Genomic DNA, 23,496 nt, shown 5'->3' with positions numbered 1-23,496 from the left:
GCCATGCTTCTCACCATGATGAGAATGACTGAAACTCTGAAACTGTAAGCCAGCCCCAATTAAATATATTTCTGTATGAGTTGTCATGGTGTCTCTTTTCAGCAATAGAACCCTAACTAAGACAGAAGTGAACAGTAGATTATGAGTCACTTTTATGTCCCCTGTATTCTTTTCTTTCTCCTTAAGTTTTCTATGAAGGGTGGGCATGGTGGTACATGCCTTGAACCCCAGCATTTAGAAGGCAGTGGCAGGCAGATCCTACATAGTGAGTTCCAGGCTATCCAGAACAATCTACTAAGACTTTATCTTTAAAAATTATAATAAGTTAACATTTTTTATGAAGTAAAAAAAATTAAAAGTTTTCAAAAACATTTAAATATGCATATACCATTTTGAAAGTCACTAAAACCAAATTCAACTACTTTCTGTGGCAGTTTAAATGAGAATGGCCCCTATTGAGTCATATATTTGAATATATGGTCGAGGTTTGGTCCACAGTTGATGAACTGTTTAGTAAGGACGGGGAGGTATGGCCTTGTTGGAGGAGGTGTGTCACTGCTGGAGGAGGTGTGTCACTGGCTTTGGTGGGCCTTGTGAGTGTGGATGAGATGGAACTCTCAGCTACTGCTCCAGTGTCAGGCCCACTTGCTTGCTGCCTTGCTCCCTGCCATCTTTTCTAAAGCATTTTTTTGGTCAGGTATCTCCTCACAACAGAAAAGCAACTGAGACATTTCTTATTAAAAATCCATTAAGGTTTATAAGAGCTAGAAAAAAAGGCTGCACATGCTCACCCACCCCAATATCTTTTCGATTAAAAATTACCATGAGGACGTCACCGTTGGTATACTACAGTTGACATTAGTAATGACAAAGCATTAATAACTAAAAGCCCTTCCTCCAACATCCCTTAAAATACCGAGATAGAGTAAAAGGCAAAATCTGGTAAAGAACTAAAACGAAAGACCAAAGTTTAGGAAGAATCTCCACCTAGAGCACTGACAGTGGGTTGATGTGAAGACACACTTCAGACTGGCCATGTGTACTAGCATGGGTGGCCATGTTGTTCACTAGCCTGGAGACTGGCATGGAAAATTCTAGGATGTTAGAACAATGCATGAGTTTTCCAGGGAAGACAAGACCAGCAAGAAAGTCCATTTCCAGACAAATTCTGATCCTATGCAAAGAGCACATTCTCAAAGGCCTCAGAAAAGAGCCAACTACATATTCATACCCCAGTAAGTAACTCTAAATCATACGAAGAAAGCATACAATTTTTGTTTTTAACAGGAAGCAGAATCCTTCTTACCAAGGAGAGCTGTACGAAGATAAAATAACTGTAAATCTTTACTGATTAAATCAAAACAAAATGTTCCTGGGGCTGCAGCGGTGACTCAGTGGGTAAGTCCACTGATGGCTCCTGCAGAGGATCCAGGCTTGATTCCCAGCACCCACAACTGTCTGTAACTACTATTGAAGGTGATCGGGTGCTCTCTTCTAGCCTCCATGGGCACCACACTCACATGAAGTGCAAATGCATGCAGACAATTATACACAATCAAAACAAATGTCGTTTAATGTAAAGCATACCTAAACATAGAAATATAAAGAATGTCATTGGGGTGTGAAATTGGTATACAGAAAATAGAAGACACGCATATCCATCATTAGTATAGTCATACGTAAGGCACACATAAGTAAGGACAGATACACTACAGACACTGTCTTCTCTCAAATCACCCACCCGCTAGTTATATAAAGCTATCAGCGACCAGGCTGGTAATTGGCAGCAGGAGTTCAAGGCATCTCCATTACTTACTGAGGTTTTAGTTAGACTGAATAACATAAAATAGTGTTCTCAAACAAAAACAAAACACCAGGCCAGTAAGATAGCCTTGTAGGTAAAGAGACTAGGTAGACAAGCATTGGTCAGCTAAATCCAATGCTCAGATCTCACAGTGGAAGAAGAAACTCCTAAAGGTTGTCCTCTGACCCCCACACATGCCACATCCCTCCCCATATATATAAAAATAGCTTTTATTTTAAAAGTTATCAGCTATAAGGAAATGCAAAACCACCTTTTTCAGGATCTTTTTTTTTTTTTCTGGAGCTGGGGACCGAACCCAGGGCCTTGCGCTTGCTAGGCAAGTGCTCTACCATTGAGCTAAATCCCCAGTCCACAAAACCACCTTTTTAAGGCAGAAGATGTCCAGGCCAAAATTTGGTCCGCGGTGGATGAGAAGAGGGCACAGAGACAGGAAACACGTGTGGGCTAGAAAGAATAACCTGTCTGCTTTCTTTACCTTTTATAAGAATACCAAGAATGCGAAAACAAGCTAGGAAGATTACCTGCCAAAGGTTGATAATGAATGTTTAATATTTTTCTTCTTCTTTAATGATATGAACATATATCTTCCAAATGATCAATAAAGACAATGTTTTGCATTGACATCCATGAAATAAAATTAAAAATTATTAACAATTTTATCTTGATTTTTTGACAAATACTAAATTTACAAGGAGTATCATATTTTATATTTCTGTGTTTAATCTCCTTTTTCTTTTACTCAAAGTGAAAACCAGGCAAGTGAAGACAGTGAAGTCTGCCCATTCCATTACCAATTATCAATGCTCCGACTGTAATCACTCTGACCAAATGCACACTGAGCTCAGGGATGGGCTAACCGAGGTTATGAGATGGGGATTGGTGGGGCAAGCATCAAACAGGTTGAATGGACACTGGGGAGTGGTACTGAGGAAAAGGACACATTCCACAATGCATCAGTTGAGCCAGTCTCATAGCAAGCCAAAGCGGAGGAAAGAGAGAAAATCAGGGGCCAGGAAAGGAACCGGAGGAAGGCTCGGTGCCTGCCGGTGAGGACCAGAGGAGAATGAGTCTAAGGGTTGGTTACAGTAGCAGATGCCTTTAGAAAGACTTCTGGAAACCAGGGCATCATGGTCCAAAGAGGAACATCTGAAAGAAAATCAGAATAGGTTCTGATATTTGGGGAGACTGAGGAAGGTAAATAAATTTTGATTTAGGGAACAGTTTTTGGGGTCTTTTGGGCATAAGGTTATTTATAGTAAAGATCATACAACAAAAAAGAAGAGGGTTCTGAGTGACCATCCTGGGCAAAGCAATAGATGGAAAGACAGAAGGTATGATAAGAGCCAATTCCTCACAGAAAAATTCCAAAAGGAAATTAAGAAACCAATTCCATTAATGCTGCACTCCAAAGGATAAAATACTTAGGAAGCAATGTAACCAAAGAAATGAAAAACTAAGTTAAAAAATACAAAGTTACTGAAACAACTAAATAAACAGAAAAACGTGTTTACAGAGGGAAGACAGCAGGGTCAGTCAAATGGTGATAGAGTCCAAACGTACAAAGTCAGGCAATCTCTACCCAAGTCCGCCTGCCTTTTATGCAGAAATAGAAAAGTAGATCCTCGGATGGATATGGAATCGCAAAGTTGCTCCAAAGAGCCAAAACAATCTTTTCAAAGCACATAAAAGAAGATCTGCATTTCAAAGTTTCAGAATTCACTACAAAGCTATGTAAGTCAAGACAGCGCAGAAGCAACACACACACACCTCAGCCTCAGCGGTACGCAGCACTCTCTAACTGGACCTGAGACCTACTCAACAAGGGGAAATCATCCCTGGTCCTGGAAACCTAGCCAACTACCCCCAGCTAGTGAAGTCATGCATCTGGAGGAGAAGCTACAACTTTACTAAACCTGCAGAATCCCTAACCATGTTCTAAACATTTGTCCCACACCCAGATAAACCTCACCCCTCGTCTAGGAAACTTCTGTTTTACAGTGGAAAGAGACCTTTACAGAAAACCACAACAAGCAAAATGCAGTTATGGAGCCCAATCTCAACAGCTACATCTACAGCATTAACTCCTGTAACTATGGCTCAGGGATCCCTGTGGAAGAAGAGAAGATTCTAAGAATCAGCAGCAGCCATAGAGCCTCACCAACAGGACTGCAGAACAAGAATAAAACCAGACATCTAAGGTGGGTGAGGGAAAGAGGCCTGGAAACACACATAAATAAATGTTATACGGTCTGAGCAGGTTGTATTTATATATTTAGAATCAATTTCCCCTCCCTCCTGTCCCCTCCTCCTCCCTGCCCCCCTCTCTCTAAAAAGAGGGACCATGAATTGGGATATATGGGAAGTTTGAGGGGAAGGGAGAAATGATATGATTATAAACTCAGAAAGTTTTAAAAAAAAAAAAAAAGAATGGCTCTAACATAACGGCAGCCGTGTAAACTAACAGAACAGAATTGAAGCCAGAAATAAAGTTATAAAATTCTGAAGACTTGCCAGGCAGTGGTAGGTAGCACTACCCCAGATCTCTGGAGGCAAAGGCAGGCAGATCTCTGTGAGTTTGGGCCCAGGCCTGGTCTACAGAGTGAGTTCCAGGACAGCCAAGACTACACAGAGAAGCCTTGTCTTGAGACTGCCTCCCATCCCCCAATAACTGAAGACTCAAGTTCTGATAAGGGAACCAAAATCATCTGCCAGAGAAATACTACTCATCGTCAACAAACAATGGCAGGACAAATGGATATTCTGTAAGAAGAATGCAACTGGATCCCTACCTGACACTGCAGACCAAGATTAGTTTAAAATAGATGACCTAAACATAAGACTTAAAACCATAAAACTCTGGGGAAAATATTAGAAATATATCTTCATAACTTTGGTAGCGAGTTCTTTTTTTTTTTTTTTTTTTTTGGTTCTTTTTTTTTTCAGAGCTGGGGACCGAACCCAGGGCCTTGCGCTTCCTAGGTAAGCGCTCTACCACTGAGCTAAATCCCCAGCCCCTGGTAGCGAGTTCTTAAAGTATGAGAGCAAAAGCACAAGCAATGGATGAAAAAGGAAAATAAACCAAGCCGGCAGCGGTGCCACATGCCCTTAGTCCCTAGTCCCGGTACTAGGGAAGCAGAGGTGGGCCAATCTCTGAGTTCAAGGCCAGCATAGTCTACAGAGTGAGTTCCAGGACAGCCAGGGTTTCTTTTTTCTTTTTTTAAAGATTTATTCATTTATTATATATAAGTACACTGTAGCTGTCTTCAGACACACCAGAAGAGGGCATCAGATCTCTTTACAGATGGTTGTGAGCCACCATGTGGTTGCTGGGAATTGAACTCAGGACCTCTGGAAGAGTAATCGGGTGCTCTTAACTGCTGAGCCATCTCTCCCACCCCACAGCCAGGGCTTCTTAAAGAAACTCTTGTCTCAAATAAAACAAAGCAAACAAACAAAGGAAAAAAAGAGTAGATAGACTAAAATTCATTTGAAAAAATGTTTTTAATTCTATGCAAAAAACCAGAAACAAAACCAAAAACAAACAAACAAAAAACCCACCCCTACAAAGACAGGAAAACATATAGAGTGGAGAACGGCACCTGCACATCACACCTGGCAAGCATCTAAATTCTGGATCTATAAACAATTCTTACAATTCAGCAAACACGGCCAGCCAGTCTAAAGATGGACAACGGACTTGAACACCCAGAGAAGACATAGAAAGAACTACATGAAAAGATGCCCCACATCGTTCAATACTAGGAAAGCAGAGTCAAAACAAAAATGAGGTACTTCATACTGGCTAGAAAAACCACAACCAAAAAAAGCAGAAAACTGCAGGAGTGGGAAGGAACAAAGAAACAGGACCCCTGCAGTCTTGGTAGGAATACAAAACAGTCAACGGCAAAACACCCCAGCAGTGCCTTAAAGAGTTAAAGCAGTGTTACCAAATGATCCTCAATTCTATTCTAAGTATGTATCTAACTTGAGCAGCATCCAATTGGGTACGTGCCTATTCTCAGCACCATTATTCCTAACAGCAAAGTGTGTAAATAACTCAAATGTCCCTGAATAGATAAAAAGTAAATTGTGTTATAAAAACAATGAAAGGATATATGGGCACCTCCACAACATTATGTTACATGAGTAGTCAGGAAAAACATCACATAGTGTGTTAGTCCACTTATATAGAGATACACAACAGGGTCAGTGAGATATTCAGCAAGTAAAGGTGTCCGCCACCAAAGACCTGAGTTCGATCCCCAGAAACCAAACAATGGAGAAAACCAATTCCTGCAAATTGTCCTCAAACCTTTTTGTTTGCACAGCATACACATACAATAGATAGGTAATAGGTGGGTAGATATGTAGGTAGATGGATGACATGGATGGATGGATGGATGGATGGATGGATGGATGGATGGATGGATGGACGGACGGACAGACAGACAGACATAGACGTTTGATAGATAAGACAGATACAGATGGATGATATAGATAGAAGATATAGATGGATGATAGGTTTAGATAGATGATAGATAGATAGATGGATAAAAGATGGAGATAATAAGGCAGACAGACAGACTGATTTTTGAAAGAAGCAGCACTATGGAGTCTCAAGATCCGAAACTCTATCATATAACGGGAAGGGTCAAGAGACGAGGGAACAAAACAGGGAAAGGTGAACAGGCAGAGAGCAGAGAGGGCTCTGTGGAGGTAGATAAGGCAAAGGCCACAGGCCATGGGCTGACTAGATAGCATTTTGTCATCAGAATGCACAGAATATTACCATTCTGACTTAAGATAAGAACTCCACCTGTTCAACTTCATCAACCTGACCTAAGTTTTTTACTGCCATTTCCAGCAAAGTAGGGATGTTACATTTGTTCATAATTTGATTTTAAACAACCCATATTTGATGCTATAAAACTTATTACTCTGCAAAATTATCAAAATTATCAAGAAAAGTGTTTTTCACTATACAGTTTTAAGTCCCAAGTTAATAATCCACTAATCAAAATTTTTCCAAATGACTTTGAAAGTTAACTACATTTTCCAATGTTGTCACCTGTTGGTGAGTTTGTCACTGAAGAACCTCCCTCTATAGAGAGTGTCACCTTCTCAGCACTTGACAGAACACATCTCTGAGAGCTGCTCGCAGGACAGTCTCCTCTACCTAGTGTGTTTGCAGCAGTTAGCGGCAGATGCATGAATAGCTGGCTGTTGATAAAAACCAACTACAAAGACAGGCTTTAAGAAAAAGTTATTTTAAAAACTGTCAGGCATCAGTTAAAATAAGAAAACAGAAGTAACATTGTGGAGACTGAACTAAAGCAGCTTTCACAGCAGACCTTTCCTCCCGGCTCTGAAACTAAGTAGGTGAGTGGCCTTTGGCACTCAGTCCCTGGGCCATCTTCCATAAGTCAACTTTCTCAACTATAAGACAAAAGAGGTAGACCAGATGGTGCTAATCCCCTCCCCACTACAAATTCTATAATTTTATGACATCAGCAGTGGTTTCCAAATGTCAAACAAAATATAAGTATTCTATGATACATCCATAATCCCCACTTATCAATCAAAACTTTCAAAAAATTTCAAGTGAGGACAATCGTTTAGGTCTAATCAGAAAGAAGTGATCAATGTATTTTAAACCACTAAATACACTTACTGATACAAAATGAAAATAAAAAGCTCTTCCTTCCTTTCAATGTTTCTAATTTATGTAAAATATGAAAATAAGTAAGTTTGTTCATGAAATCTAGCAAATCTAGTCAAGCCCAGTGCACACCCAATTTACTGAGAAGTAACATTCAACACAGCAGGGACTGAGGGGCTGGAGAGGTGGGGAGGGGCTGCTTTTGCGGCTTCTGAGTTCAGCTCCGGGCAGACACGTGGGTGCCCACGACAGAGTGGCTGACATCTGATGGCAGGAAAGGGGCGTCTTCTTTCACCACTGAAAAGGTCTCCTTCAAGCCTGTGGCTACTCAGGTAGGAATAATGTCAACTCTCAGGTACAGAGTTTCTTCACGTGTGTCTCTCTCAGCCTTAAACATCTAGGCAGAGCCAAGGTAACAGTGCATACTTGCATAAGAAAAAAACAAGGCGAGCATGGGTACTTATAAAAAGACAGCTACAATCAACCACAGGCCACTATATCCCCACTCTGCACCTCTTGTTTTAGGCTTCCTCCTTCAGGCCAAGACCTGTCTTCTCAAAACCCAGGGTACCTCTGTGATACCTATCACAGAAACTCGAGCCATCCATCACAAAAGCTGTGTTCTGGTTTGTCTCTGCTAGTGCTCTGGAAGAAGTTATGCAGACTTGGAGGAAGAGTAAAGGCGTTTGATTTCAAACATCACCTTCCCCCATCAGCAAACACTGTAGCAAATAGTCAAGACTTTAAATTAAAACAACAAAACACTCCACTCCCAGAGAAAATATAGGCCAAAGAGAAATGCGTAAGACAATTTTCCTAAAAACTGTGATTACATATGATTTGTACAAGAGCCAAGAGTGTAAAAGGTCCTTCCCAAATTCTTTTCAAGGATACACATGCTCCAATACCACAGCATAAAAGTACACCCTCCCTGCCACAGAGCCACAAGCCACAGCATTTGGTAAGACAGAGACTCTAGACAATAGTTTGGCGTGTTCCCTGACCTAGAAGCAGAAAGTGGTATGACCAGTTTATACTTGGGCCACCGACACAGCCACAGAAACGGAGACATGTACCCAGGGCTTCAAGCCAGCACTGCCCAACTCCTTTCACCTCCGATGCTAACAGGAGCACACTTCACCTCAGAGGCTGGACTGACACAGACTTGCCTGGTAATATGCTAGGCTGTTATCACAAAACACAGAGAACACTCAGGCATTGCTCCTCCCTGCCAGCAACAGGCAGCAGGGCGCTATCTCAGGAATTCAATCCCAAAGCTATGTGAGTTTTTTCAAAGGCAAATCACAAAGCTCTAGGTCAAAAGTTAGTTCCACAAGGCCAGATTCTTTATCTGTCTTATTCACCAAAAATATACCCTATGCTCCTAAGATAAGGTCGTTACACTTGTAAAAGAATAGTTACTAAAGGCAATCAACCAAGTATCTAAATGACCCAGGAACTTGAGGCCTGTCTGTTAAACTGGTGGCCAACAACACTCCAGTGGGTTGTGCTTAAGCGGCCTAATGTCTTAGGAATAGTGTTTCCTCACAGTTAAAAGTGAGGAAAGGGGCTCAGGGGCTACAGGTGTCTGGCTCTTCTTGGGGATGACTAACAACAGGCTTCTTCCCTGTGTCCTGCAGCTTATTCCCAGTCCTTCCTCATAACCAATCAGATGAGCCGTTCTACCTTCCTCAGCAGAGCCCAACCAGAAAGGAGCAGCCCGCCATTTAGGATGTTTGTTTCTAATGCAGACACAGACATCCCAGCAGTGGCTCACATAAGCTGTGCAAGGCTCATGCAGCACACTCATAAGCTGACGCTCATAAGGTGACGCTAGCACCTGGGCTAAGAGCAACCCATCCTACAGACGCAGAAAGGAATACTCAGCTCATTAGTTACAGCTTGCCTTTCTGTTGGCCTGATAAACACCATGACCCAAAGCAACTCAGGGAAGAAGACTGCAGGTCAGAGCCAATCATTGAGGGCATCCAGGCAGGTACTGAAGCAGAACCCACTGAGAAAGAGAAACTTTCTTACTGGCTCACTCACTAACTCATGCTCAAATACCTTTTTTTAAAACATTTTCTATTAGATATCTTTCATTTACATTTCAATGTTATCCCCTTTCCCAATTTCCCATCCATAAACCCCCATCCCATCCCCCACCCCTTCTTCTATGAGAGTGGTCTCTCACCCATCCACCCACCCCTTCCTGCCTCCCTACCCTGACATTCCCTTACACTAGGGGTTGAGCCTTGGAAGGACCAAGGGATTCTCCCCCCATTGGTGCCCAACAAGGTTATCACCCTCTGCTACATATGCAGCTGGAGCCATGGGTCTGTCCATGTGTACTCTTTGGATGGTGGTTTAGTGACTGGGAGCTCTGGTTAGTTGCCATTGTTGTTCTTCTGGGGTTGCAAACCTCTTCAGCTCCTTCAATCCTTTCTCTACCTCCTCCAATGGGGACCCCGTTCTCAGTTCAATGGTTGGCTGTGAGCATCCACCTCTGTATTTGTCATGCTCTGGAAGAGGCTCTCAGGAGACACCTGTATCAGGCTCCTGCCAGCATGCACTACTTGGCATCAGCAATATTGTCTGGGTTATATGAGCTGGATCCCCAGGTGGGGCAGTCTTTGGATGGCCTTTCCTTCAGTCTCTGCTCCAAACTTTGTCTCCATATCTCCTCCTATGAATATTTTTGTTTCCTCTTTTAAGAAGGACTGAAGCATCCACACTTTGGTCATCCTTCTTGAGCTTCATGTAGTCTGTGGATTATCCGAGCTTTTGGGCTAATATCCACTTATCAATGAGTGCATACCATGTGTTTTTTGTGACTGGGTTACCTCTTGGGGTTTTGTTTGTTTGTTTGTTTGTTTGTTTGTTTATTAAGACAAGGTTTCTCTATGTTGCCCTGGGCATCCTAGAATTCACTCTGTAGACCAGGCTATCCCTGAACTCAGAGATTCACCTGCCTCTACCTCCTAAGCGTGGGGATAAAGGTGTACCACGGCCACCAGGCTCAGATAGCTTTCTTATACCGCCCAGACCCACAAGCCCAGAGTGACACAGCCCACTGTGGGCTGGGCACTCCCACATCAGTAACTAATCAAGAAAATGCCCTACAAATATGTCCACGGGCCAAGCTGATGGAAGCCGTTCTTGAATTGAGGGTCCCTTTTTCCAGGTGTGTCAAACTGGCCATCAAGATTCGCCACTACACATGCCTAGCCACACAGAGTGGAAGAAAGGGACGCAATTAACATGCAAACATGCAGGTCCCCATACTCTCCTACATTTGCTACCTACCATATGCTCACAAGTGTGCATGCACAAACAGATCCAAACCTTACACACTGCTTCTTTGAGCAGGGCTACTTTTTTCCTCCTATAAATCATTAAGGAATTAACCTTAGGGGAGACATGAACAATAAGCATTTAATTAGAGTTTGGGAGCTTGACTGATCCTCTCATCTGAAATAATCAAAACTAAGACTGACTCCTTAGTTTAAAGGACCCATCAGGAGGCAACAGTGATCCCAGGAGCAAAGACCACAGTAGTTGAGCTCTACAGTTACAGTGCAGAGAAGGGGCTGAAGCCAAGTGCGATGGCTCAGCAGGTGACCACTCACCACAGCGTCTAAGAGTGAGCTTGATGACCAAAGAATACAGTGCAGAGGGAGAACTGGCTCCTCAAACTGTCCTTTGACCTCCACATGAATGCTGTGGCACGAGCGTCTACAGAGATAGATGGGTGGGTAGACGGACAGACGGTCAGATGGATGGATGGATGGATGGATGGATGGATGGATGGATGGATGGATGGATGAGTGATGGACAGACAGAGAGATGAATGGATTGAGGGGGGGTCTCAAGGAAAAAAATGAGGTGACAAAGGTAAACTGGGCTTGTGGTACACACCTATTAAGAGGCTAAGGCAAAAGGGTTGCTGTGACTTTTAGAAGCCAGTGCGACCTAGAGGGAGATCTAAACCAAAAGATTAAAAATATGTTTCAAAGATCTAAGTCCGGAAAGAGTCTAGAGGTAAGGTACACAGAACAGACTAGTAGAAAGAAAAGCTAAACAAAGTGAAAGATCCAAGATCCAGAGTGTTGAGCTCCAGTGCTCATCCGAGTCAAGACAGGGCACGCAAATGTGGAAGCCAGTCAGGGGCAGAGAGAGGGTAAAAGTGGACAGTGCCCAATACTCAGAATGTGGATCCATTCCCCCACAGCCAGACTACAGCAGGTTCATGCTTCCCAGTTCATGGGGATAAGTACAGAAGTGTCTAAACTCCCTGGTGGGGAACAATGAGTAACCTGATTACTGGTTTTGCTCCATCCAACAAGCCTTATAAGCAACCCCCAGAAGGCTCAAACTGTTTCCAAGTCATTTAACTGCATCTCAGAACAAAATCTAAGAATAGTTAAAGGAATTCATAAATGTTCAGCACTTGGGCATCCTAGTACACACCTACAATTCCAGAACATGGGAAAACTGAAGCAGGAGGCTAGCCTGGATTACAGAACAAGTCTCTGTCTAAAACAAACCAGAGCAAAAACAGAAAAGAAGGCAAAGAAAGGCAGGTAGGCAGGTTCCGAGGATGCTCAGCTGGTGACAGGCTTGCTACAAGAGTGAGGACCTGCTGAGTTTAGATCCCAGCACCCACATAAAAGCTGGGAGCAGTGGCAAACACCTGTAATTCCAGCACTGAGGTGGTGGGGACAGGAAGTTCTCCAAAGCTTCCTGGACAGCCACCCAGCTGAGCCTCATCAGCAAGTTCTACGGCAAACAATAGATCCTGTCTCAAAAACTGCACACACACACACACACACACACACACACACACACACACACACACACACACACAGAGTCAGCACCTAGAGATGTTCACAGTATCTGCCATCCAAACATATATTTATACACACACATGTATATATTCACACTTATATATTAAAATGGGGAAAAGCACAGAGCACTAGATAACAACTAAAACTCACCGTCAGGACTGGATGTTAGGATTAAGTATGCCATGGTATCCATGTGGCCAAAAATGTCAGAGAAACAAAGACTAAGTAATACAGATAGCAAAAAGACTATAAAGTCTAACTTCTAGAAATGAGAACTACAATGTAAGAGACTAAGAAAAAATGCACTAGGCTAGAGAAACAGCAGGACTTCAGAAAAATGAATACTGGAAATTCTCTTCCCTGGCTCTTTTGGCTTTTTGTCTGCTTGATTGGTTGGGTTTCTGTTGTTATTATAAATGCAAATGCCCCTTCCCAGGATTGTCTTTTAAGAGAAGCATATCTGAGCGCTTGCCTAGGAAGCGCAAGGCCCTGGGTTCGGTCCCCAGCTCCGAAAAAAAAAAAAAAAAAAAAAAAAAGAGAAGCATATCTGTATATCTGATATACTCTCTATATGCTGTATGAGCAGTACATAGAGGACATTATGCATTTGTCAAAGCCCATAAAAGCTTAGAGCAGAGTGAACTCTTTAATTACATACCTACGTGCATTCATTTATTTGTCTGTGTGTTTATGGGAAGGGCTCATGTGTGAGGACAGCTTGTTGGAGTCATTCATTTCTCCCAGGGGGTCCTGGAGACCAGACTGAGGCTCCAGGCTTATACAACACACATTTCATCCTCAGAGCCATTTTTCTGGCTCCAGGATTAACTTTTAAAGACAATTTTTATTTAAATTGTATTTTCTATTTATTTTATTCTATGTTTTAATAAGTATTCTGCTCACATGAATATCTGAGCACCACAGGTGTGTCTGGTCCCCAGGGTCAGAAGAGAGCACTGGATTCCCTGGAATTAGTTATGGACAGTTGTGAGCTGCCATGTAGCTACCAGGAGTCAACCCTCAGTCTTCTGCAGAAATGAGTACTCTTAACTGCTGAGCCATCTCTCCAAGCCCATAATAATTGTTTTAATTCATGTAAGAAATTAGAAAACTGCCAGGTAGTGCTGGTACACACCTTTAATCCCAGCACTTAGGGACAGAGGCCAGTGCATCTCTGGGAGTTCAAGGCCAGTCTAGCCTACAGAGTGACTTCTAAAACAGCCAGAACTACACAGAGAAATCCTGTCTTGAAAACCCAAGAGACTCAGAGATTACCCAAGGAGTTCTGTGAGGCCCCAACCTAAGAACTTTCTAGCAAAGTAGCAATCTTACTATGCAGACCTCCTGCCTTCCAGAAAATCTAAGACTTTCACCAGAAGGGTGAAAACCACTGGCATTTCCCAGAACAGCACCTCTTCAGCTGGACTTTTTGAAATGCGATGCTGGTTATGTTGTTACGTACCTTGATAACAGGGTATGTCACTTAATCTGAGGTATAGGGAGAAAACAGGCTGTTAACTGAGGACTCTCACTAACTATAAGACAGCTGCAAATTTACAAACTGTGCATCTTGCAGTCAGTGACGCATTCAGACGTCAAAGGGCTGACTCATCTGAGCTCCACCCCAGATCAACTACAGGGGCTGAGGACCTGGCTCTGGGGGTACAGCATTCTTGGAGCCCTGGTTTGATCTCCAGCACCACATGAACCAGGAGTTGTAGACACTTGGAATTCCAGAGCTTGGGGGGGAAGGCAGGAGGACCGGAAGTTCAGGTCACCACACAGTTGGTAAGGGCATATCCAGGAATCTGGGTGTTGCTGCAGTTCCCCAGGTGATCTCAGCCGAGCCTAGTAGACTGCTACCCTTCCCAGCAACTACATGCATCTGACACCTCCAGCAAATCGTGTATTTTTCCAGAAGCTTGGTTTTATCTATTTAAAAAGTAAACATTGGACCAGATGCTGTGAAGGACACGTGTGAGATACCTGGCATGCATACGATGTGTCTGTTCTCTCTAGATTATGGGGACCTTCCAAGTTAAGAACTGTGTGCATTCTATTATAGCTTAAAATATAAGAATGAGCCACCCAGCATCGTCATTGTTGGGACAGCAAAACAAACCCTCCAGTGAGCATTTACTATACAACTCAGCCCTACACACATTTGTTTTGGCACGTGACGTTTTAGGAAGCCCTACACAATGGAATGTTGTTTAGCAACATCCAGATTAGAGCATAATCAACAAGGAAAACACACGCAAAACTGTGCTTTTGCCGTAGTTTAAGAGTAACTTAACAGTTTGGTCTCAGGTGCAGGTTTTTCTTAACTCGCAGGCTGGCGAGATGTAAAAGAACAGGGATGTACACCATCAAAACCCTAAAGCGGTGCGGGGGAGGGTCTCAGTTCTGAGTGTTTGAGAGCAAAATGTGCACCTTCCACTGACTCCTGGAGAGAACTTAAAACCCAAGCAGCACTGAGGCAGCACCTCCAGAACTCACTAACCCAGGATGTGACTCACATGGGACAAGTTTAGCCATAATTGGACAGAATTTTCCCCCATATGTGCAGGGAGAAAGAAACTCAAACCCACAAATGCACAATGTCTCAGTCCTGATCTCCCAATGAAGAACACATGGGCTCAGATTAAGCTGTGCCAACACCGCCAACCCCAATATAACGCCTGGGGTTACGGGTTCACTTCAGGATGCTAACACACTCCTGCCACAGCTGCCCTGTAGCAGGTTATACCAGTGCCACCAGCCCGGAGGACCCCACCCCTCTCCAGCCAGGCATCAGGCCTGAGACTCTGGAGGAAGAGGAGCTTGGCAGGGAAGAATGCTTGGCTCATCACATTTTTTTTCCTCAACTGCCTTTCCCAGAAAGACAGGGTCCTTTGGCTCAGACACCCAAATCTAAAAAAAAAAGTGGACTCTAGAGAATACCTTGTCCTTAACCCTGAGGTCTCCTTCGGTTAAACCTCCCAATTCATCGCCAGTTCCTGATAAATCCGCCTCACCTCTTTGCCTGCTCCCCTACCCATGTATCATGACAGGTGTCTTAACTGTGGACAGGAGCCACATACTATCTTTCCTACAACCCATTACTGACTGCGTGCTCCCAATTCTGCTTTATTTGTTTTGGGGTATTTTATTTTGTTGGCTGGGTTTTGTGTTGTTTTATTGGGGGAGGGGGTAAGTCAGAGTCTCACACATAGGAGGCTAGCCAGGAAGCCCTGGTGCCCCTGCCTCCACCTCTGGAGTGCTGCCTAACTACTCCAATAGTTTTCCATTCCCAGAGAAACAGTTCCGATCCCTAATCCCCACCGCCCTCCCAGCTGTCCTCTCTGCCCCTCCTTGGCTCACTGTTGTCATCCCAGCCACTTCAGAGTTCTGCAGTGTCTGCCCCCACACTCCGAGCCACACTCTCTGCCTGGCCCTGAGTGCTTCTCTCTTCAGCCTGTCCAGCTCAACCTGGAGATGAGATGTAAATGTTTTCTTTCCTGGGATCCCTTCCCAAACTCTCCAAGCCTCTCTTTCCTCTCTTAAAAGTAATCATTCCAAAAACAACAACAAAAAGGTCCCATCAACCATAGTGAAAAATAACCCTTCCCTTCCCATCACGTACCCCATCAATCACAATCAAAGTGAAGTGACCACTCCTCCAATAATCTACAATGTAACCTTTACCTCAGAGCTACAGTCCTACCCCTCTGACTGACTTTGAGTAAGATGTGAAAGCATGGCTCTCCCAGAAGCAACTCAGTTTGAAAGGAGAAGCAAGCTAGCCAGAGGAAACGTTTAACTGGTTCCTTCTCTCCAAAGCTGTCTTCACCGCTGTGGACCACCGCTCCCTACCACAGCCATCACTGTCACCACACCTTCCCACCCACTGGCGTCGTAGTCCCAAACCTCTGGCACTGCTCCAGCAGTTGTGGAGCACAGGATACATTAGTGAGCCTAGGAAGACACTGACAGTAACCAGGACCACAAACCAGCACTGTTTGAGTTCTGGCTTAACTGCAGCTGCTCCCTGCTGCTGCTGCAAACAGCAGGGATCCAGACTCAGGTACAACTGAGTCAAGGCCTGGCCTTCTACTCAATGTCAACAACAGCACTGAAGCAAGGTCCTCATACTTAAAATACAGACACAGTAGCCAGCGCTGTAGCCTGCTAAGGAGAGTACTGAGAGCAAAGAGGCAGGGCCAGCCCAGCTACACGGGAAAACCACACAGACAGGGTTCAGAACATAGGCAGATTTCCACCAGAACTGCATGCAGTACACACAGACCAAGGACCCACCCCAAGTCTGTTTCCTCACTACTAAGGGGAAAAAAAAAACCCTTGTATTCCCCCAGAATTCATGTTGCAATTCTAACCCCCACAGTAGGCAGATAAACAACAGGGTTTGGGAGAGGATTAGGTCTTGGAGACATGAGGAGGATCAGTGCCTTATAATGAGGACCACAGAGCTCATTTCGCCCTCCCACTGTGTGAGAATGGATATATCTATGAACCAGAAAACAGGCCCTGACCAGAAACCAAGCCATCAGCACTTTGATGTTGGCTTTCCCAGCATCCACAACTGTGAAAAATACATTTCTGTTGCTTCTAAGTTTATGGAATCTTGTTTCAGCCTGCTTGTGTACAGGGTGGAGGTGTCAGCACACGCCTGCAAGGACTATGTATTTGACACGGGGAAACTTCTACCACACATCAGGGGCACTGTCCACCACTACTGGCCACCGCTGTCCTTACAAAACAACTGCCACACATCATCTTCAATGAGGTCCAAGCTCAGCTGCTGTTACACAGCTAAGTATGACCAAGCCTTAGATGGTAAGGGAACAGCATTAGCAAGCTACATCAGGAAGAAAAAAACATCCATTTTAAAGAACTTTTGCATGATAGAAAGTACTCCCATGACCCCCCCCCCCACCAAGAGGCTCAGCCCTAGAGGTACCTGGGAGGTACCAAAGGTCACCCTGAAGCCCAGGTCCCCAGGTTCAGTACCAGACCCAAGGTCTAGGGAAATTGAGTCGTAAGGGCAGGGAATTATAACCAGAAATTAAAGTCTACAGCCTGAGGGTGATACCTTCCATTCCTCTCCATCAGGTGACCCAAAGCCTGGCAGCTGATTTATCATCCCGCATTCCAGACGCAGGAAGTTCCCTGAGGCTTCTTTACTGACACTGAGCAGAGCCCTAATTAGATACAAAGTTGTGTACTGGTGCTCAGGAGGCTTCCATGGAAATGCCCACCTGCACTCCAGCAGACTCAAGGATCCTCAGGCAACACAAGTGTGCTCTCCCTTCTAACAATCACAGCATCTTGCTACACAAAGTCAAGGATCAGACATTATAGTCATGAAGAGGAGAATTCTGTTTAATTCTGGCAAATGACAATAACAATAAATTAGGATAAAACAATCACAAGATGCAATAGGATACAGAGAAAAGAGATCCTAAAACTACAAACATCAGTAACATTTCTTAAATGAAAGCTGGGAAGACAGAACTGAGAAGGAGGAGAACCCTCTGTCCACTGGTCTCAACATAGAGCAATAAAGGTAAGATAAGAAACATGAAGTTCGGGGCTGGAGAGATGGCTCAGTAGTTAAGAGCACCGACTGCTCTTCCAGAGGTCCTGAGTTCAATTCCCAGCAACCACATGGTGGCTCACAACCATCTGTAATGAGATCTGATGCCCTCTTCTGGTGTGTCTGAAGACAGCTACAGTGTACTTATATATAATAAATGAATAAATCTTTAAAAAAAAGAAAAAAAGAAACATGAAGTTCAACTCTAGGAAAATCAACAGACACACAACATCCATCTCAAAACAAAAACAAAGACAAAAACAAAACAAAAACAAACACACACACATAGGAAGAAATAGGGCATAGGATATTGTTTAAAACGTGAACAAACACTCCCCAAAACTGAAGGCTTTACAACCCAAACAATAAAATAAAACCACACACGCTCGGGGTTGGGGATTTAGCTCAGTGGCAGAGCGCTTGCCTAGGAAGCGCAAGGCCCTGGGTTCGGTCCCCAGCTCTGAGAAAAAAAAAAAAAAAAAAAAAAAAACCACACACGCTCACTTAGAAGACTTCAGAATACCTGAGGAAAACACTCTGAAATTCTAAAAACTGTGAAGGGGGGAGAAAAGGGAGTTATAAGTGGATTTGGATTCTTTATGTGAAATTCTTACAAGAGAAAACACCGTCCAAATTGTGAACAAAAATTGTGTTCAACCTACTACTCTAAAGTCAGCCAGACCATCAGCAAAGTGTGAGGGTAAAATGAAGATTTCAGACATAAAGGACCTCAAATAATCTCTCTTTCCCATAAACCCCATCCTTAGGGTTCCACTGAGGAGACACAATCAGCAAAGAAAGAGGAGGACAAGAAACCCGGAGAGGACAGAGAGGGACAAAGTGCTACTGTCCAGCCTGAAGCAAGGGATGGATGACGCTAAGTCAAGACATCACTGAGAAGAATCCAATGGAACTAACAGATGTCTTAACGTGCTGCCTGAAGGGGGAGGGGGATCAAAAGGCATTCACAAGTTTCTTGGGGTACCTGAGATGTACAGACACAAAGCAGGCTAACCAAGAAAGTTTAAAATCCAATTATTTTTTCTGGGGAAGAAAAGGGGTGAGGGTGGGAGGGGGCATCTACCAGGTCGTAGCTAACTCAGAAAAGGGCAATGTACACTGTGGTAGCAACACTGTCTGTGACACAGTCCACTGCGGCAACAGACTGCTGGCTTGAAATGCACTGGAGGGACTGGAGAGATGGCTCTGTGTTTAAGAGGGCCCATGCTCAACTCCCAGAACCCACACGGCAGCTCACAACGGTCTGTAATTCCAGTTCCAGAGGATCCTATACCCTCATAAAGGCAAAACTCCAGTGCCCATCAAATAAAAACAAATCATTTTAAAAATTAAAAAAACAAAAAAAGAAAAAACAAACAAAAAAAAAACAAAAAAAACTGGAGAGTATGGTGTACGGACGCCTCTGGAAGACAAATATTCAGTCCACACTGGTCTAGAAATTCAAGAGCCAACAAGGAAAAGATGAACACCACAGCCATTGAGTGAGCTATGCCCACGGTGGGAGGGGGACCTGGAGGACAAAACATTCAAATGCAGGGTGCGGATGGTTTCTGGTTTAAGCCCTTTTCTGCTGTTCAACTGATTTTTATTATGTGCAGTTAATGACTGGATTAAAACCACTTTTCCTGTCAAGTACAACTAGCCCGATGGAGTTGTTGCTCCCACCTTCCAAGTTCTCACTTGGCATTCTGAACCCTGGGTCTTAGGGACACTGTAAAAGCAACGCTCGCTTGTCTGAGCTTTTGGAAGTCACTTAACCTTTTAAGCACATGAAAATGTGGTGGAAAGCACTATTTCAATCAGTCTGGAACACACACCGTAACCGCCAGCCACACCCAGGAGGCCCTCCCTGCATACATCCCACTACTTGCGCTCTGCCACCCAGACAAAGCCAGGGAATCCTTCAACAGCAGCAGCACAGCTGAGCGAAACAGAAAGCGACAGAAAGAGGCCCTGGTTCTGGAAGAGGACTGTGTAGAGATCACATTGTGACAGGACACCTCAGCTTGCACTAAACTGAAATAGCTAAGGTGGATGGGAGTGTTACAGAAGCAAGCTCCCCCCTCTATCCCACACACTGCCCACTGCTGGACATCCGTGCCTGGTGCTCATCAATCAGGTGCCTACTCAGCCACGTCCTTAGAAAATCAGTTCCTGGCCAGAAAGGTATCACTTCAAGTACTAATGAGCAGTGGCCTCTTTTCTAACATGCCAAAATCAAACTTCTATATGCACATGTCTTTTGATAACTTAGCCTGCAGCCAGCAAACACTGTTTTGTGTGGGTATATATCATATATGTAATAAATGATATAAGCCATGTTATCTTAACCAAGTTACTCAAAGCCTCACTTTTCTCATCTCCCCTAACACTTGCCTCACTGGGTAACAAGAAACTGAGAAGTAACATGTGTAGGTCCATACCAGGCCCCTGCTAGACGGCTCAACAGGTAAGGGTACTTGTTGTCCAGTCACATGACTTGAGTTCAAGCCCTGGGACCCCTAATGTGGAAAGAGACAGCCTACACCCTCAAGGTGTCTTCTGACCGCCACGGAACACATGGTGGTACACACACACAAATAAATAAATGTAACAGCAACATTCTAACATGCAACAGTAGGCACACGGACTTGTCCATGTCTGCCGCTGGCTACTTCTGTCCCCTGGCTTCCAAGCTGGCTAAGACAGGAGGAAAGGAAATACAAGTCAACAAAGTCACAATTACGTAAGTTCTTTTAACAACAACGACAATAATAAAAACATGCCTAGGAGCTGCTTTACAAATCGTTATTTTTCCTAAGCCTTTCTGCCATGCTCCAGGAATTGCTTAGACGCAGTTTCAATTCTGCCAGACTAAATTCAGCTAATTCAACTAGACTATAAGGAAGGTGAAAATAGGATGTTGCAAAAACACAGTTCTTCTTTGGTTTAAAGAGTACAAACCCACAAATACAACTATGTCTAAACAGTCTGCTAAAAGCAATTTCATTCCGAGGCTGAGCTCTCTCAACAGACCTTAAGAAATTCCTCTTAAAAAAAACTCTCTGTGGAGTTGGGGATTTAGCTCAGTGGTAGAGCGCTTGCCTAGCAAGCTCAAGGCCCTGAGTTCGGTCCCCAGCTCCGGAAAAAAAGAAAAAAAAAACAAAAAAAAACTCTCCGTGAGCTTGAGGCCAATCTGGTCTTCTTAGTGGATTCCAGAACAGCCCGGACTACATAAGGCCCCTGTCTCGAAAAGATAAACGAAACTCCTCTAATACACAGACACAGACACAGACACAGACACAGACACAGACACACACACACACACACACACACACACACACACACACACGGGGAGGGGTGGGGGCATATGCGCGCCCACTAAAAAAGTGACACTTAATGGATGTTTAGGAGGCGACCTTTGCAAGTTCCAACATTTCACTCAGAAACACCCCGAGAAAAATTGAAGGGACTGCCTTAATGCACAAAAGACGGTAAAAGCTGGCTATTCCCAACTATCAGAGACTTCCTTTGGATGGATGGCCAGGCCTTCCTTCAAGGGCTGATTTTCAGAATGCATAGAGTACCGAGCGAGGGCAGAATCATTTTTCAAATGGACTCCCCAAACAACGGGGCTAAACAGGTAAACGGAACCACCACCGACAGACCCAAAGCTTCTCCTCTCGCTTCAGGGTCTGCAGAGTAGGCGAGTGGCCTCGAACGGCAGCCTCAGGTCAAACTCAACCAACCCAAGGCAAACCCCGAAGCCGAAGGTCCGGTCGGCCCCAAGGTGTGCAGGATGCCACACAACTTAGGGCGTCCGGCTCACCTTGCCCCCACTCGCTAACCAGAAAGCACGCGCGCAGCGGCGTGGCCTGTGGGCCACCCACAGCAGCCTAAGGAGCGGCCACCCGTGTCCGGAGCGCCGACTCCCGAGGCTCCGGAGCTCCGCGGCCTAGAGTGACACGCGCAGGGAGGCTGCGGAGAGAGCGGGCGCGGGCGGCGCAGCGGCAGCACCGCGGGCTCACGAGGCCCCCGGAGCGGCGCCACTCACCGAGCAGCCGGCGCACCTCGTCCTCGCTCAGGTAGAGGCTCACGCTGGGTCCCGCAGGAGCGGCGGCCAGGGCCGGGGACCGCGGGGCGGCGGCGGGCAGCATCGCCAGCAGCAGCAGGAGCAGCGGCGGCGGCGGGGCCCTCAGGCCGCCGGTCCCCGGGACGCCGCCCCGGCCCGCGCGCATGGCCGCCGCCGAGCAGGAGCGTCCGCCGCCCGCCGCCCGCCGCGCCGCCGCGCACCCCGGCCCCGAGCGCCTCACAGCCCCGAGCCGGGGGCGGCCGGCCAGCTCATCGCGCCGCCGCTTCAGACCCGCCGCCCGAGAACGGGAGGGGGGGGGGGTGAGCTGCTGGCGGAGACGCGCGCGTGCGCGTGCCCGCCGTGCGCGAGGGCGCGCACGCACGCGCCGCCGGACAGAGAGCGCCGGGTTCTGGAGCGCGCGTGCACGAGAGCGCGTCGCAGACCTGAAGTCTGGTTAGGGGCCGCGAGTAGGGGTCGGTATAAATAGCATAGGTTGTTTGCCAATGTGAAATGCGCAAAGAATGAAGGAAATGAGATAAAGAGGAGCAAGCTAATCAAAACAATAAAGAAATGTCCCGGCCAGGCGAAGGGCTCTGGGTAAATATAGCCAAGTCCCCAGCCCTAGTCGTTGAGGCCTGGGGTCGGTTGGTCCACTGTAAGCCTCTAGCCCCTTTATTCTTCCCCAAGTCTTGGATGCTATTTTAAAAGAAAAGCATGCTGGTTTTGTTTAACAAGAAGGGGCAGATACATAGGAATCTTCCCTTATCCCACCCAGGTCAGCCTCTAGTTAGCTGTCTGTTCCCTGGGGGTTCACATGCCACACACTTTTCAGTAAGACCTCAGCAAATCTTAGTAAACTTTTATTTTGTATTTTGGTTTTCCTTTGTTTGTCTTTGAAACAGAGTCTCACTATGTATCCCTAGCCAGCATGGAACTTGCTCTGTAGACCAAGCCTCGGACTCACAGAGATCTGCCAGCCTCTGCTTCCCAAGTGCTAGGATTAAAGGCCTATGCCACCACACCCAGCAAGTTTGTTTTTATATGTGATGAATTTGTATTATTCTAGTTCTCCTTTCTGTAAATCAACCTGCATCTGGGACTTTAACTTGTGGTCCCTTCCAGCCCCTCCCCCCAAAACATGTAGTGTATGTGGCAGTGTGTGCTTATGGCTGTGTATTGCTGTCTGTGTGCATGGGTGCTTTCACATACATGGAAGTGGTTCTTACATTTCATCGCTTGCTCAAGGAAGACCTTGTCTCCCTAAACTGGTTAAGAATGCCTAATGCATATCAGAGACTGATGAATAACTCTGGGAAGGCCCCTACCATGACAGCCAAGTTTACTCCAAAGGCTATCACTCAGGTTGGCTCCCAAACACCCCTCCTCACATCCTCCAGACCAGTGTCATCCCACCCCTGTGGCCTGTTCACTGACCTCCCTCTTCCCTCCATGCCTGAGGAGAGAGCAGCTGCTTTCTCCCCTGACTAGCTTCAAGCT

At 45.3% G+C, this 23,496-nt stretch overlaps 1 protein-coding gene across 2 annotated transcripts in view; it reads right to left on the bottom strand.

Annotated features, from left to right (window-relative positions):
* The window catches only part of Ryk (receptor-like tyrosine kinase), a 72,927-nt gene extending 50,603 nt beyond the window's left edge, over positions 1-22,324 (bottom strand). The window contains 1 exon segment of one of the 2 annotated variants that reach the window (NM_080402.3): positions 21,982-22,324. In NM_080402.3, coding sequence (NP_536327.1) covers positions 21,982-22,165 — 184 coding nt within the window. In that variant the 5' untranslated portion in view covers positions 22,166-22,324. 2 annotated transcript variants of the gene reach the window in all.
* Between the last annotated feature and the right edge of the window lie 1,172 nt (positions 22,325-23,496).

This window comes from Rattus norvegicus, chromosome 8, assembly GCF_021556685.1.
Source record: "Rattus norvegicus strain SHRSP/BbbUtx chromosome 8, alternate assembly SHRSP_T2T, whole genome shotgun sequence".
Lineage (NCBI taxonomy): Eukaryota > Metazoa > Chordata > Mammalia > Rodentia > Muridae > Rattus > Rattus norvegicus.
This window is presented reverse-complemented; position numbering and strand designations above follow the sequence as displayed.